This window comes from Sciurus carolinensis, chromosome 11 (genome assembly GCF_902686445.1).
Source record: "Sciurus carolinensis chromosome 11, mSciCar1.2, whole genome shotgun sequence".
Classification (NCBI taxonomy): Eukaryota; Metazoa; Chordata; class Mammalia; order Rodentia; family Sciuridae; genus Sciurus; species Sciurus carolinensis.
This window is the reverse complement of record NC_062223.1, coordinates 10,927,482-10,943,650: the sequence shown is the minus strand read 5'-3', so window position 1 is coordinate 10,943,650 and position 16,169 is coordinate 10,927,482. Positions and strand designations below refer to the sequence as shown.

At 60.0% G+C, this 16,169-nt stretch overlaps 1 protein-coding gene across 8 annotated transcripts; it reads left to right on the top strand.

Annotated features, from left to right (window-relative positions):
* The first annotated feature begins 9,509 nt into the window (after positions 1–9,509).
* Positions 9,510–15,503, top strand: Slc22a12 (solute carrier family 22 member 12). Of its 8 annotated transcripts, none has more exons than XM_047517620.1 (10): positions 9,518–10,327; positions 10,940–11,043; positions 11,329–11,583; positions 11,659–11,827; positions 12,599–12,722; positions 12,842–12,957; positions 13,255–13,393; positions 13,817–13,925; positions 14,108–14,311; positions 14,793–15,503. In XM_047517620.1, the coding sequence occupies exons 1-10, from the start codon at positions 9,926–9,928 to the stop codon at positions 14,854–14,856; spliced, it is 1,686 nt and encodes a 561-aa protein (XP_047373576.1). In that variant the 5' UTR covers positions 9,518–9,925; the 3' UTR covers positions 14,857–15,503. The 8 variants fall into 8 exon arrangements, 7 of the variants coding, with proteins under 7 accessions (XP_047373582.1, XP_047373576.1, XP_047373575.1 ...); XM_047517619.1 differs by having other exon boundaries at positions 13,225–13,393; XM_047517621.1 differs by having other exon boundaries at positions 9,528–10,327; positions 11,429–11,583; positions 13,179–13,393.
* Positions 15,504–16,169: the final 666 nt, after the last annotated feature.

Sequence of the window (16,169 nt, the reverse complement as noted above, 5' to 3'; positions counted from 1 at the left end):
TATGTGAACTGTCCAGATGTTCAAGGTCGGCCGGATTGTGTAGATTCCAGCCTTTGGACAACATCAAATCTGTCCGGAGGCTCCATGCTGCGCTCACCTTCCAGCAGGGCTGCGTGAGGACGCTCCGGCCACAGCAGCCGGCCAGCCTCCTGCTGCTTCTTTCCCAGGACCCCTCGAGCGGCTACCAAGGTCGGGGACATCTCTGCAGCAGCAGGACCCTCCCTACACCAGCGGTGACCTGGCAGCCCCTCAGCTGCCTCCCTGGGGGTTCAGCCTCCTCAAGGCCCAGGATGAACCTGACCTTCCCCCCGACCCTAGGCAGTTCCTTCTGGGCAGTGGCATCGACTTCCACTCAGCTGCTGAAGTGGAAACCTAGGCGTTGTCCTCGAGCCCCCCACCCCGCCTCGCACCCATGTCACCAAGTCCCACTGCTTCCCACCCCACTTTGGCTTCAATCCCAAATACTGAAAGACCCCTCAGAGCCCTAAGTGACCAGCGTCCACCCACACCACTTCATCCTTGCTGACTCATGGTGCCATGGCCCTCACCACCGCAGGGTCCTTGCACACTGTCCCCCCCAGGACTGCTCTTCCCTCCGTGTTTGGCTCCTTCCCAGCCTCCGGTGTGAGCTGTGAGCACAGGTCCTTTCCTTGGCAGGGCCTTCCTGGCCTTCGGCCTTCCCACCTCTGCCAGTGACTCCACGCCATTTTGTTTTCTTTGCAGCACTGGGGATTGAGCCCAGGGGCCTTCTACCTGAGCTACATCCCCAGCCCTTTTGTTTTGTATTTTGAGACAGAGTCTTGCTAAATTGCTAAGGCTGGCCTCAAGCTTGAGATCCTCCTATCTCAGCCTCCCGAGTCACTGGGATTACAGGCACGCACCACCACACCCAGTTCGTGACCCTTCACAAGAGAGCAGTCAGCCTGTGGTGAACTCGAGGCCCCTCCCCACCCCACCCCAGCACGCAGGCAGGGGTGCTTGGTCTTGTCCTTCACCACGTCCCGGAGCTGTCTCCAGGGCCTGGCTTAGGTCTTCCTAGTAACTGCTGGAGCCTCTCCACCCGCTTGGTCTCCATCTGCAGAGGCTCCAGCCCTGTGTCCTCAAAACCAAGGGTGCCCCGGTGTGCAAGTGTGCTTGTGTGTCTGTGTAGACAAAGGCCAGGGAGGGACCTTCACACTTGCAGGATACAGACCCGGCCAGGAGAGAGACACAGGGAGAGACCGAGGCTGAGAGGACCGCAGCAGGGACAGGAGGCCCCCTCACTCCATGCCCCCAGCCCTCTGAGTTCTGCTCTGACGGGGCGAACCCATCGCCCGTGGCTCTCACGGGCCCATCCTCCTGACATGTGCGACACAGGTGTTCTTGTGTTGAAAATAAGAAAAATAAGAGATCTTCGTTAGAACCGCCAAGCACGCAGGAGCCATATGTGAAAAGATGAGTCACATTCCGACCCAGATTCACACCTGTCTCCCTCTGTGGTGCGCGGTCTGGGGCCTCCTCTTCCAAACACAGATCTGACCCTGGGCCAACCCTGGCTCCCTGGGAGCCCTTCTCCGGTTCAGCCTCCGGGGCTGGTGTGTGTTTCCCACCCGGCTCCTGGTCCAAAATCATTAAAAAATCATGGAATAAAAATAGCAGCAAGTACACAGCCGGGAACTGTGATCACAGGTTATTATCTTATGTTATTTACCTATGTGCATTTAGTCCTCACCAGAACGTGATGAGATCAGAACTATTACCATCCCCAAGGGAGGACACGGAGCCAGAGAGAGGTTCAGCAACTTTCCCAAGGCCACACAGGTAGGGCAGAGCAGGGATTCAAATCCAGGCAGCCTGACACCAGAGTGTGGGTGGATAACCGCTGGGCCACACTGCCTCTCATTTGGGGAGTAGCTGTGGGGTTTGTTACAGGCAAGACCAGCTCTCCGGTTACTCTGATCTCAGTGTGGCTTCTCCATCCGCAGAAGCGGAGAGAACACGCCTGCTCACACACTGTTTGCACACGCTGCCAGCCAAATCCTGCCACCGTGTTTTCCGGTGAGATGAGAGGGCTTGTGCCAAAATCCACATCACGCTTCCTGCTGCCAGCCAGGCTTGTCCTGAGTCCACTTCACATGGCTCCACCGAACGACAGCCCAAGAACACGGCAGACGCGCCCCAGGAGGGACACCGGGATTCCTCCTCGGTAAGAGTGGAGAACCTAGCGGCTCCTGCGCCTGGCCAAGGCGGGAACTGGCACAGCGGGTGGGGACAGCATTGGCACCCTGCCTTGTTCCAGAGTGCCAGCAGGTCGCTGCGGGCTGTGGGCAGGACCCTCCGCAGAACAGAGGGCGGTGTGAAGTTCAACCTGTTTGAGCAGCTCCTGTCTTGACAGCCTGGTTCCGACGGCTGGTTAACATCCCTCCGTTGAATTTTAACATGAAATATCTTTTTGACACAGCAAGGAGAGCGAAGTCCCTCTGGAGCAGGGAGGCCAGACTTGGAGGAGCCGCGGGGCACATGAAAGGGAAGGGAAGGGAGCGGAGCCGGCTGCCTGGCCCTCTCCTTGACCTACTTCCAGCAGATTTGCTCAGTGGACCCTTGGAAGGGGCCACCGTGGCAGGGGCTTCTGGGGAGAGGGGGAGAGGGTCTCCAGAGCCATGGCAGCACACACAGGGAGCCAACTAAAGTCACGAGGAGAACACGATCTCCCCAAGCCCCAGCCGCCCACCCAGGACCCGTCCAGCTGCCCTGTGCCGTCTCCCCACCCAGCAGCCCCTGAGAAGGCGGTGGGCACACAGCTGGCCGGCCACCCCTGCTCCCAGGAGCCATCAGAGGAAAACACATCTGGATTCCAGCAATGCTCCGGAACGCTGCAGAATGGGAAGAAACGTCCTGGCGACCCAGTGCCCCCTGGGTGCCAGGAAGGGGCAGCACACAGGCCGGCAGGGGCGGAGACGGCAGCTCTGGCTGACTGCAGAAGTCAGCTTGGGGACCAGGCTGCTGTCTGTCCCAGAAGCCTGTTACCAGGCATCTCGGCTGCACAAGTGTGAGGCCAGAATGCGGTCCAAGGGAGGTGGCGCCAAGCTGGCAGCTTGGGCAGTACCGGCACGCCTTCCAGGTGCCAAGGATGCTGTGGCAGTGACCCACCTGGGGCTCCCTCTAGGGAGGTGCCGGAGCTGGGGGGATGAACCCGGGACTCGGAGCGAGGACGCAGGGGCCCACTGAGGAGGGGACTTGGTGATGAGGCAGGGACGCCTGCTCTGTGGCTTCCCTGGCTCCCGTACTCTCCATCCCATGAGAGCCGCGAGTCAGACTTGTTAGTTAAGGACTCAGACACGAGGGCAGGACCAACGGAGGCTGGAGTCCCGACTCTGCCATGAGGTACTGGGAGACCGAGCTTCACTGCTGACACACCTCTGCTGCTCTGTCAAAATGGGTCTAAGAAGCCGGGGGTGGTGGCACACACCTGCCGTCCCAGCAACTTGGGACACTGAGGCAGGAGGATCCCAGCGGGGGCCCAGCCCTTCAGAGCTCCTGCGGGGAAGCGGGGACGCCAGGCAGCACGCGGCAGGGGCTCTACTTATCCTGGCGGTGGAGAAAAAGAGAAGCGGTGCCTTCATGTCCTAAAGACAAACTTGCAAAGCGGGTGCACCCTGCCCCTTTCACAGATGAGGAAATCAAGTCCCAGGAAGCCTGGGTTCAAGGATGGCCTTCAGGTAGGAGAAACCACAGAGGAGAGTCTGGGCCACACAGCACGTTCAGGAAAAATCCATGCTCTGTGGGTCAAAAGTCCAGGCAGCAAAAGGAAGGAAGGAGCATTCCCAGGAGCCCCTGGGCCTCTGGCTCCCAGCAAGGGTCACAGGCTAGAGTCCTTCTAAGGGAGATCGCTTGCACCCCAGAGATGCGGCAGGGAAAGGTTGCTCCACCTCACACTGAGAATTTCCCAAGGTCCAGGGAACCTGGAGGGCACGGAGCCCTGGCAGGCGCCCTGGCAGAGGCTGGCAACTCAGCTCCGGCCACTGCCTCCTCCAGCCGCCTGCCTGGGTTGGCCCAGCCCTGCCGGCTCCGGCTTTGCTGAGTCACTTGCCGTCAGCACTGCTGCCTGCCCTTTCTCCTGGCTGGCTCAGGACCTGAGGCAGCTGCTGTCACCACAGGACGTTGGGGAGAGGGAGGAATCACAAAAATCCTGCTGCAGTATCGGCCCGGGAAGAGGTCCGTGGTGCACCCCCAGGAATAAAACGCAAACCAAGAAAACCGTTCAGGGGCGGGGCTGGGCTCAGCGGTGGAGCGCTTGCCTGGCACGTGTGAGGCACCGGGTTCCGTCCTCAGCACCACCTATGAATAAATGAATAAAGCAAAGGGCTATCAACATCTGAACAACAGAACAGAACCAGAAAAGCTTCACAAAGGGTTGCCTGGGCCTGTTGTCAGAGAACCTGCCCTCGTGGCCGGAACCAGGCAGACGCGCCCAGGTCAGCTCTGGGCAGGAGCAGTGCTGGGCCTCGGCAATGCCATCTCCCTCCGTCCAGAGGTCTCACCTGTTCCCCGACCCCCCCTCTGTCACAGGAGAAGAGGTGACTGCAAAGAGGGTCCATGGAGTTCCCAGAGAGAAGGCAGAGCTCAGGACAGCAGGGTCCTTGGCACCACGACGGAAAAGAGCTTCAGCTCGTGCCCGTCCGAGGCGAAGACGGGGTTTATTTAGAAAGGAGACGCTCACTCGAGAATGGGGGCCTTCTCGGGAGGGGGAGACGAGGCTTTGGGGTTCCTGGCTCTTCTTTTAAAGGAAGCCTGGAGAGGAGTGGGTATGGGAGGTGTGCAGGACCTCGGGACGCTTCTGGCGGCCTGGTCAGTCTCGGGATCCTCAAGCGGACGTGGTCTCCCTTCCCCAGTCAGCACAGTGCTGCAAGGTGCCCCAAATCACAGACTCAAGATCATCGTCTCTCTCTTTGCTTAATCTACTTATTGGGGGGTTGACAGTGTACAGGTAAATTTACAAATTTCCCAAGAATCTGAGAGTATCAGGCCAGGAAGGGAAGCAGGCTTAGGGGAAACAGACCTGGAAAAGTATGCAGAACTTCTGAGTTAATTATTTTTCTCCTACCAGGGATTGAACCACATCTCCAGCCCTTTTTTTTTTTTTATATTTTATTTAGAGACAGGGTCTTGCTAAGTTGCAAGGTTGTCTTTGAACTCGTGATCCTCCTGCCTCTGCCTCCCAAGCAGCTGGGATTACAGGCCTGTTGCAGGGCAACCAGCTCTGCTTTAAAATCTTAGTTCCTTGTCCTTGCTCTGTCGCCTTTCCACTTTTTTTTTTTTTTTTTTAATTTCTTCTCTCCCACCTCACTTTCTCGCAAAATCTTGCCCCACGCGCATGGTCAGAAAAGGCCAATAGCTACCACCCCGCAGCCGCAGCCTCTCCAGAGCTGGGCTGTAACGACTCTGCTCGGAAACCCAGGCCCACCCCACCCCAGCGGCACCTCCTCAGGGACTAGGTCAGCGGTCAGCAGCGCTGGGCCTATGCGCATGCGCAGCTGCTCCCTGCCCCCCCCCTCCCGCAATGGCAGGGCAGGCCCCCTCCACTCCGGGCCGCCCAGCTTGCCCCCCAAGCTTGGCTGGAGAAACACACCCCGATAGGGGGATGGTCACAGACCTCGAGGGGCACCTCGAGGCTGCCCCTCCCCGGCCTTCCCCTCTCCGCTGTCCTCTGTCCTCAAGCCTGCAAAGGCTCCCACTCCCCACTTGCCTCCTGTCACCAGCTTCCTTGTCCTCCTGAGGCCACACGATGGAAGGAGACCCCTCTGCGTCCACACGCCCCCCTGCCGGCTCTCCACCGTCGGGCCAAGCCCTCCATCCTGCTCCTGGCCCCGTCCCCTCTCAGGGGTCGAGGTTTCCCTTGCTCACGGGCACCTCCGTGGGCACACGAGCTAGTTGCGGTGTCCTTCTCCTGAGAACAAAGCACCGCACGACGGCGTGAGCCTGAGCAGCCGCTGTCCCCGGCATGCTTGCTGCGGAGTGTGCAGCCGTCGCCTGGAGGCAGCGTCCCCGCCTGGAACCGCGTCCTCCTCCGCGGTCTGCCATCGAGGTGCAGCCTTGGGACTAGCTCTCACCAGTGGAGCGGGAACCGACGAACGTCCGTCACCTGGAGGCTAAGAAGGTCCTGATGCAGGTGACTCGCCATCCTCCGTGCCCCTCCATGGCTGGATGCGCAGGAGCACCAAAGATGGGAGAGCCTGGTCCCAGACACCTCTTGAAGAAGGCTGCCGCAGAGCAGCCACACACCTTGGGACTTTACACCACCAAGAACTAAACTTCTAGTTGGGCACACTGGTGCCCACTGCAGTCAGCTCGGGAGGCTGAGCCAGGAGAACCTCAAGTTTGATAACAGCCCAAGCCACTTGGCATGTGCCCATCTCAAAGTAAAAAAGGACTGGGGATGTGACACAATGGTAGAATGCCCTGGACTCAATCCACAAAAATGACCAACTGATTAAATAAACTAAACCTCTACGGGGTCGAGCTGGTAGACACCTCGGGTTTGCTTGTCACAGCAGCTAGCCAGCATCGGTCTACCTAATGCAAACCACGGCCCCATTTCCCAGCTCCTCCTTATAGGGAAATTCCTTAAATGCGTTTCCGTTTTCGCTGATTCTGCCTCCTCTCCTCTAGTTCTCAAGGAACCCAAGCGGGTGGGGATGTCACTCCTAGTCCCCGGCACACCCTCTCCCGTCCTGGGCCTCAGAGGAGGCCACGCTGCCATGCCCAACAGCCAGGTCCAGTCCTCGTCTCCTCCACAGGCTTGACATCGTGGACAACCCTGTCAGGTACTTTCTACTCCAGCTTCTGGAACACCGGCCTGCCAGGTTTTCCACACCCCACTGCCTTTGCCTTCACCCTCTTTTGCTTCTTGACCTCTCACAACCACAGACCGGAAGGCTAGCCTCAAACCACCCCTCTTCGCTAAGAAACGTCACTCCCAGAGTGAACTCATCCAGTCCTGTGAACTGAAATACCCCAGTAATTCCCCAGTCACTCCATGACTCCACAGCCTGGGTGGCTCACGGCCATGCCACGTTCCCGGCATCCAAAACCAAGCCTTTCCTTCCCCTCGGGCTGGCTGCTCCGCTGCCTTCTTCAGCTCCTTGAGTACCCCGGACACACCGGTCGCATCCTTCCTTTCCGCCCTCTCGTCACTAACCTAACCCTTGTGGGGTCAATGGACCCCAAGACCGAGCATTTCCCTCCCTGCCCCAGTGCAGACCCCTGACAGATGCTTTCTGCATGACCCACACGCCTGGGGGTCCCTGGCTCACAACAGACCCCTTTCAGGCTGTTCTCTTCCTAGTAGCCAGGGGATCTTTTAATACATAAATCGGATGGTATCACTCCTTTCCTCCAAACCCTACAACGAGCTGCACGTTCTGACCCCATAGCTGGGCTGCCCCCAACTCCTCTCATCTCTCTGGCTCACTCCACCCCGACCACACTGATCCCATTAGTACTCCTTGAGTGTACAGAACATTCTCACCCAGGGCCTTTGCCCAGGCTCTGCCCTCTGCCTGGAGTGTTCTCTCCTCAGACAGTTTTGTGTCTTCTCCCCCACCTACTCAGGTCTCTTCTAATGTCACCTCCAGAAAGATGTCTCCTGTGATTGCACTGCTTCAAGCAGCCCCCCTTCGCTGTCCACCTCTTATGTGGCCTAGTGGCTCTAAGGCATAATCTTTACTTTTTGTTGTATTATATTCATGTATTTCTTTGCCAGCTTCCCCTCCCCTATTGGCATGCCTTTCCACAGAGCATGAGACGAAAGCAGGGAATTATCCCTGCTGTCTCCCCAGGCTCTCCTTCATCTACTCTGTAAATGGATCTCCAGAGTAACCAGAAAAGCACATTCAGAATCCTCTGAGAGAGTGAGGAAATGAGGTGTGTCCATGTAACAAGAAGTGGAAATTAGGAAACAAGAACAGGCAGAACCAAAATAGTGGCAGAGTCAGAATAGGAAGAACTCAATAGTGATTTTGAAATGAAAATTATAGATTCTGAAAATAAAATGTCCATGATTAGAAAAATAAAAATTGTAATAGAAGATTTAAAAAGCAGAATGAATTCAACTAAAGAGCAAGTTGGTAAGCTGGACTCTGACACTGAATACCCGCCCCCCAAGGAGGATATTGGTGCCAATGGATTCTGGAGTATGTTGATAATATGTAACTTAAGTATTTTTTTATTAATTAATTTACTCATTCCAATCCATACTTGAGTGCTAACTATATGCCAAGTGATGGGATGGACAGTGAGCAAAATAGCCACTGTCTGCACCTCCAAAGAGCTTCCATTCAAATGGTGGGAAGCTAAACAGAAACAAAATAAATGAGTAACATATGTGATCGATGGGGGTAAGTATAATGGAGACAGAAGATGCAAGAAATGGAACTAGGGGTGCCAAGGGTGAGGCGTGGGAGTTTAGTTAGGGAGGTCAGGGGGTCCTAAGGAAGACTTGAAGGAGTCCTCAAGATTCCATGGGAATCTCTGGGAGAAGAGGGGTCCAGGTAAGCAGAGCAGGCACAAAGGCCAGGACGCAAACGTGCACCTGGCACATCAAAGTCCAGCAAGGCGACCAGGGCAGCTGACGTGCTGACAGCAGGGACAAGAGATGAGCTCAGAGAGGCACTGACTGACCTGCAAGGAGTGGCTTTTACTCTGAGTGAAATGAGGAGAGGCTGCCATGTTTTGAACACCACAGAGATGTGCTCTGACTGCAGCGAAACAGAATCCCTGTGTCTTCATGTGGAGAACAATCTACAAAGACTCAGGGGCGGAGGCAGGGAGTCAGTGAAGAGGCCACTGCACTGACCCGGGAGCTTCATCTTGACAGGCCAAGATGGCAGCAGTCGGGGAGGGGTGGTGTGCAAGTCCTGGACACTTTATTATTATTATTTTGTACCTGGGAGTGAACCCAGGGTCCTTAACCACTGAGCCACGTCCCCAGTCCTTTTTTATTTAGTTTTGAGACAGGGTCTCACTAAGCTGCTTAGGGCCTCACCAAGTTGCTGAGTCTGGCTTTGAACTTGCAGTCCTCCTGCCTCAGCCTCTCAAGCTGCTGGGTTTACTGCACCCGGCTCCTGGACAAGTTTTGAAGGTTGAGCCGACAGGATTTCCCTGTTGACTCCCCAGAATTGTCCTGAGCTGGAAGGATGGAGTCTCCAAAAGCTGAGTCAGGGAAAGGTGACAGAGAGGCGTGTCTGGGGACCTCAGCTTTGGCTATCCAAAGGTGGCTTTGGACACTCTGAGCTTAGGGCATCTGGTGACTCCAGGAAGCCCCACTGCGACTCAGGAGAGGGTAGTGGCAAAGGAGATTCGGGGCATCAGCGATGGCAGCCCAGGGCTAGGGGACACACGCCGGTCCCAGAACTGGAGAATCCCAGGGCCACCTGCTCTTGGGCCAACCCACAGCCTCCCTGAGAGGCAGGCAGGGGCACTGAGGGGGAGCACGCGTCATGGGGCCGGAGCCTGGCGCTCCCCGCGGCTGCCTCTCTGCCCCGTCTCCTCCTCACGCCGGGTTAAACTGTCTGGGAAATGATTGCTCAACGCTCTGCCATAAACGGACCCTGGTCACACTTTAATTCCAGGTGGGTGGCTTCAGTCTCCACCTTCCCCCTTCCCAAATTCAGCTGTTCCTGCAGGCCCAGGACAGCAGTGTCTCCGGGACACAGCGAGAGGCTTCAGGGCTCAGTTGGAGCCACCCCGAGTGACGGCCAGTGAGTGGATGCCAGAGAGCCCTGGGGCCCAGCTCTGCAAAGCTGGTGGCCCCTGACATGCCCCCGGCTGCCAGGCCGGGGAAGCAGGCGTGCTCGCTCCTGTGGGAAGAGCAGGCTCACCGCGTGGCCCTGGGCCCTGGGCCAGCTTCCGTGAAGCGGGCACCTCCTCAGGCCCCCAGGCCGGCTCCATGGCGTTTCCTGAACTCCTGGACCGAGTGGGCGGCATGGGCAGGTTCCAGGTTCTCCAGGCGACGGCCCTGGTGGTCCCCATCATGTGGCTCACCACACAGAACCTGGCAGAGAACTTCTCTGCCGCCGTGCCCAGCCACCGGTGCTGGGTGCCCCTCCTGGACAACAGCACCAGCCAGGTCGGCCTCCCTGGGGCCCTGAGTCCTGAGGCCCTCCTGACTGTCTCCGTCCCACCGGGCCCCAGCCAGCAGCCACACCAGTGTCTCCGCTTCCGCCAGCCACAGTGGCAGCTCCTGGACCCCAACGCCACGGCCGCCAACTGGAGCGAGGCCGCCACAGAGCCATGTGTGGACGGCTGGGTCTATGACCACAGCACCTTCACCTCCACCATCGTGACCAAGGTAAGGGACCCACACCTGACACCTTGGAGGTCGAGGTCACAGACCGTTTCAAAATGCTCCAGGGTCAGGAGGGGCCCACCTCCACAGGCCTCCCTCGCTCTCGGGTCAGCTTAGCTGGGCATCTGTCACACGGTCCTGCAGACGGGTGGGTGGCGGGAATCAGTCTACAGAGATGTGTCTCCACGCCTCGCCGGCCTCACCCATCCGGCTGTCAGTCACAGGGGGCTTGGTGACCATTTGCTGACATCCGGCTGTCAGTCACAGGGGGCTTGGTGACCATTTGCTGGGTTCCCTGAGGCCAACGCACACAGGCCCAGGTACCTTCTCCTAAGGGACATCAGACAAATCAGAGGAAGGGGCCTCTGTAAAGAAGAGGAGGAATGTGGCCCCCGGGCAGGGGAGGGTGCCTCTGTAGAGGTGGAGGCAACAGGGAGCCACTGAGGGCTTGGGAGTGGCAGCACACGTCTCAGGAGATGGAGCTACACCTGTGAGGCCCTGCTCCACGTCCCCAAGGCTGGCCCCCTCCATAGGAGCCACCCGCTAGCTTCTGGCCCTGCCCACCTGGGCTCTGGGGCTTCCTGGGCTCTCTCCTTCCCCTGCCTCTCCCCGCAGTGGGACCTGGTGTGTGACTCTCAGTTTCTGAAGCCCGTGTCCCTGTCCATCTACCTGGCTGGGATCCTGGTAGGAGCTGCGGTGTGCGGCCCCGCCTCGGATAGGTGAGCACCCCAAGTTCTGGTGGGTTCCCTTTTTCCATGTCGCCAGAGCAAGTCTGTCGCTCCTCCGGCCACAGGGTCACCCACCTTGCTCTGGGGTGTAGAGTGTCAACGTTTCTCATCGCTCTGCTGAAACCTGTTCCACCACCCTGGCCTTCGGTCCCTGGAGTGCTTCCTGTGACCCGGAGCTCTTTCCCCGGGGAGCATGGCTCCCACTCTGACCTCCAGGACTCTCGGCCGCTCATGAGTCTTCTAGGAGGTCTGACCAAGTGCAGCTTCCTCCAGCAGCTTCCTCAGCTCGGTGGGCACAGGGCGGGCTCCAGGTGGTCCAGATCCTGGGGACCCAGCGGCGCGCCCTGGATCCGCCGCCCCGGTGTGTGTGCCGCAGGTTCGGGCGCAGGACAGTGCTGACCTGGAACTACCTTCAGACGGCCGTGTTGGGCTCGGTGGCTGCCTTCGCCCCCACCTTCCCCCTGTACTGCCTGTTCCGCTTCCTGATGGCCTGCGCCGTGGCCGGCATCATGATGAACTCGGGCAGTCTCCGTAGGTCCCCCAACCTGGTGCCAAGCAGGGGAGGCTGTGCACAGGCCTCAGGGTGACCCCTCCATCTCCCAGCAGTGATAGAGTGGACGTCGACACAGGCCCGCCCCTTGATGATCACCTTGAACACCATGGGCTTCAGCTGTGGCCAGATGCTGATGGCGGCGGTGGCCTACGGCGTGCGGGACTGGTGGCTGCTGCAGCTGGTGATCTCCCTCCCCTTCGTTCTCTGCTTTGTGTACTCGTGGTGGGTACCGCGCCCTCGGCCCTCCTGGAAGAGAGCCCGCCCACTCTTGGGGGGTTGAGTGTGGGAGACTCTGTTCCCTGGGGACAGAAGGCTGGGGTGCTGGAGGCCAGGGCACTTGGGCTGGAGGAGAGAAAGAAAGCTGGGCACTCCACAAGCCCAGGACACTGTCCCACCCCAACCTGGGGCCCGTGTGCCCAGGTGAATCCCCGAGGCCTCCAGGTGCCCCACACTCCCTCTCTATGACCCAGGTGTTGCCACCTGGCTGCCCCCACAGCGTGCAGTGGTCACGGCCCAGAGTCTCCCCGTCGAGGGTCTCAGTCACATCTCCAACCCCTCCAAATGCCGCAGACCTCAAATCTGTGCCCCACCCCGGCTCTGGCCTCACGTCTCCAGGGGCCTTATGTCTGCACCTGGGTGGAGGGCGGGACACCCGCTCCCTGGAGGGCTGTGGTTTTATAGCCATGGGGGCCTTGGCGCAGCCAGGCCTGACTCCTGGATGAGGTGGGGGAGGGCTTTGGCGCAGAAGGAGGTGGGAGGGAACAAGGGTCACACGCCCCCAGCAGCCTGCCCAGGGACAGGGGGTGGAGGAGGGAGGCACGGGCCTCCTGCGGGGGACAGGGCTGAAGTGTGCTCTTCCCCTGAGGTCACTGAACCCCCCAGCTCCGAGCCTGGGGCTTGTGGTGTCAGCAAGGCCCCCTTCGAGCTGAGAGGTCAGAGGACAGTGAGGAGGGGGAGGGGCGGACAGTGACCTTCCCACACCCTCCGCTCCAGCTGGCTGCCAGAATCCGCACGGTGGCTCCTCATCACAGGCAAGCTGGACTGGGGCCTGCGGGAGCTGCAGAAGGTGGCCGCCATCAACGGCAGGAGGGCAGCCGGGGACGGCCTGACCTTGGAGGTGAGGGCCTGGGCCCTCCTCAAGCCTGCCCCTCAGACCCTCTCCCTGTCCCCGCCTGAGACCGACCACTGGGAGCAAGGCCTGCAGGCGTCCCAGCGCTGACCCTCTGCCCCCGCCAGGTCTTGCTCTCAGTCTTGCAGGAGGAGGTGAGCAGGGGCCAGGACCCCGCCCGACTGGGCACCCTGTTCCGCGCACCCGAACTGCGCCTCCGGACCTGGGTCTCCATGCTGATCTGGTAGGTGCCTTTAACCCCACCCGACCAGGGCCAGCCTCGCTGCTGGCTGCCAGATGCAGGGGAGCCGGCACACAGAGCTCCAGCCGGCACGCAGCCAACGGCCCTGCTGGCCCTCCGTCCGGCCCCTGGCCTGAGAGTGCCCCAGGATGAGGCCAGCAGCACGGCCACCTACCCCTCCACAGTCAGGCTCCTGCCAGGGGTCACCTGCCCGCTGCCCCCAGGTTCGCCACTGCCTTCACCTTCTACGGCCTGGCCCTGAACCTGCAGGCCCTGGGCAGCAACATCTTCCTGCTCCAGATGATCATGGGGGCCGTGGACCTCCCGGTCAAGATGGGCATGCTGCTGCTGCTGAGCCGCCTGGGCCGCCGCACCTTGCAGGCCGGCTCCCTGCTGCTGTCCGGGCTCTGCGTCCTGGCCAACACGCTGGTGCCCCATGGTGAGCAGGCACAGTCTGGCTGGGCGCCTGAGGGAAGCAAGACCGCAGGGCCAGAGCCAGGAGCAGGGCCAGGGACGGGGCAGCAGCCCGGTTGGGAGGCTGCGGGGGTCTGCGTGGGGCCAGGCCTGGCTGTGCCAGTGCAGCGGGAGCAGCAGGGAGTCCAGGGGGCGGGGCGGGGAAAATGAGGACTCGGTGACGAATTTCAGCCAAAAAGAACAGGCGGTCACGGAGCGCTCCTGGGGCCTGGCTCTGTGGGAGTAGCCTGGGGGGTGGCCAGAGGTCACTTAGACAAGTGCAGTGTGGAGGCAAGTGTCCCAGGTGGACACAGGCCTGGAGCGCAGGGACAAGCCCCTGGGGACAAAGGGAGCCCCCATCAGACCCTAGAGCCTGCTGCCAACCCTGCTAACCCCACTGTGTCCGCAGAGTTTGGGGCCCTGCGCTCGGCCCTGGCCATGCTGGGGCTGGGGGCGCTCGGGAGCAGCCTCACCTGCGCCAACATCTTCCTCAGTGAGCTCTTCCCCACCGTGCTCAGGTGAGCACCTGGGGGGCCCTTCCACAGACAGAGGCTCATGCCGCGTGTCTCCCTTCAGTGTGGTCTTGGGCAGTCCAGGCAGGTCTGCGTCCAGCAGAGCCCCTGGGCCAAGCGGGCTGGGCTAGGCAGAGGGTCAAAGCTGCAGCAGACAGAGGCCACTCACAGGAGCATTTGCACCGCAGGATGACAGCAGTGGGCCTGGGCCAAGTGGCCGCCCGCGTGGGAGCCATCCTGGGACCCCTGGTCCTGCTGCTGAGCGTCTACGGCCCCTCACTGCCGCTGCTGGTTCACGGCACTGTGCCTCTGCTGAGTGGCCTGGCTGCGCTCCTGCTGCCTGAAACCCAGAACTTGCCACTGCCCGACACCATCCAAGACATACAGAACCAGTGAGTGGACTGGCCCTGGGTCCACCTCCCCTTTCTTCTCTCTTCTCTCCCTTCCTCCAGAGAACCCCAGAAAAGGCAGGTCTGGGCACCCACCCTCCTCACTGGACAGAGGGAAAAGTAGAGACCCGGAGAGGTGCAGGGTTGGCCCAGAGTCACACAGCACAGCTTTCGGAGAGCCAAGGCCCAGAGCTGGGTCTGCCCCTGACCATGTGGCTTTGGCCTCTGTCCTTCTTTTCATCACATGAGGGACAAATGACCCAGCTACCCCCAGGCCCACCTCTAGAAAGGTGAAGGGAAAGGGAGTGTGCAGCCTTGTCAGGGGCAATCTGGTGGTATGACAGCCCTTGCTGGGGGTCCTCACAGGTCCCCCAGACTCTGTCATCAAAGCCCTCTGATGACTGCCAGGGCTCTCACTGCCCCCCCACCCCACCCCATGAGGAGCTCAGGCTGAGACACGCTCCCCTGAATCTCTCCTGAACAGGGCAGTAAAGAAAGTCAGACAAGGCCCACCGCGGGGCGTGGTCCTCAAAGCCACCCAGTTCTAACCTCCTGGGAAGACCGCCACAGGACCTTCCGAGGAGGCCTCTTATGTCCTCTGGAGGTGGCAGAAGAGAACAAGGCCTCCATTTCCAGAGCCCAGAGGACTGTCTCCCTCACTGTCCAGAGCCCCCTCCCACACAGAAGGGGCAAAGGACATTTTGTTTGACAGGAGGCTGCTCCGAGCATTCCGACTCCCCTTCTGGCTGCACAGTGGCCAGGGCCAGGGCCACCCTGATGCTCGCCACCCACTTGTCCATATGCCCCAGGACTCAAGGGTGAACATCACGTCCCCTGACTTAGGGCAAGCAATGGAGTCTGAGCCCTTCGCAGCCTGGCCTGGCCCTCCCCTGCTTCACCACATCCAGCCGCAGGCCAGGCCTTGTCCTCTGCCTACTGTCCCCTTCCCACCTCCACACCTGACAGATCCTCTTTGCCTCCCAGGCCCAGGACAGGGCCCTCCTTCCTGGGGTGCAGCACCAGCTTAGGGCGCTAGTGACACCCTGGCTCACGGTACGTCCACATGCCCAGCTCCTCCCGCCAACCAAGAGCTGAGCTCCCCGATGCTCTGGTGTTCCCACTGCCTCGTGTCCCACCCAGAGCCGGGCCAGAGGGACAGCTGTGTGAGGGATTAAATAAAGAGTGAGGAAAGGAACAAATGAGCCGCTGCCCTCCAGACTCCAGTGACAGCCCCAGGGTCTACCTGCCTGGGGGAGGGGCTGCCGTTTCCAGCCCCTGCCGTGGGTCATGTGCTGTGCTGGGCCTCTGAGCTCCGTCTTCTTTCATCATCTCCTGAACCCCTGAGGGAAAGCCGCCCCATGTTACAGGTGGGATTCCTGAGGCTGGTAGGAACCCATCACCCATGCATATGGAGAGGAGGAGGCAGAATCGAGACCAAGCCCCGGTCTGTAGGTCTCCAAGTCCAGTTCTGCCTCGGTGTCCCTGCCTCACCACCTGGGTGTGCAGGGACGTTTCTCCAGGGCAGCGGCAGGGCCTTGTCATCCCTCCCAGAATCACCTGGACCCCACAGTGTCCTCTGTTCTCCACAGAGGTGTGGCTGCAGGTGGGGGCCATGTGCTGCCCAGCATGGTTCCCCACCAGCTGGGACCCCAGCTACACCACCAGGGAACAAGCTTAGATGGTCTCTGGGTCCACCTTGGCTGCACAACCACTCCCAACACCTGTGTGCACACGCAGGCACACACCTGTGTGCATGCAGAAAGGTTCGTGGGAAAACGAAGCAGCTTCTGGCCCCCAGGAGATGGAATTCCGCCCAGCCTGGTCTTGACATTGTGGCCCCTGGGCATAGGGGGTCATGCCC

What these genes read in the sequence shown, in the direction of transcription:
- Slc22a12 (XM_047517619.1), top strand. Translation starts at nt 9,926, where the DNA reads ATGGCGTTTCCTGAACTCCTGGACCGAGTGGGCGGCATGGGCAGGTTC. An exon ending in TGCGGCCCCGCCTCGGATAG is followed by an intron (nt 11,044 to 11,328) that starts GTGAGCACCCCA and finishes TTCCTCCAGCAG; the next exon opens with CTTCCTCAGCTCGGTGGGCA. An exon ending in ATCCAAGACATACAGAACCA is followed by an intron (nt 14,312 to 14,792) that starts GTGAGTGGACTG and finishes TCTCCTGAACAG; the next exon opens with GGCAGTAAAGAAAGTCAGAC.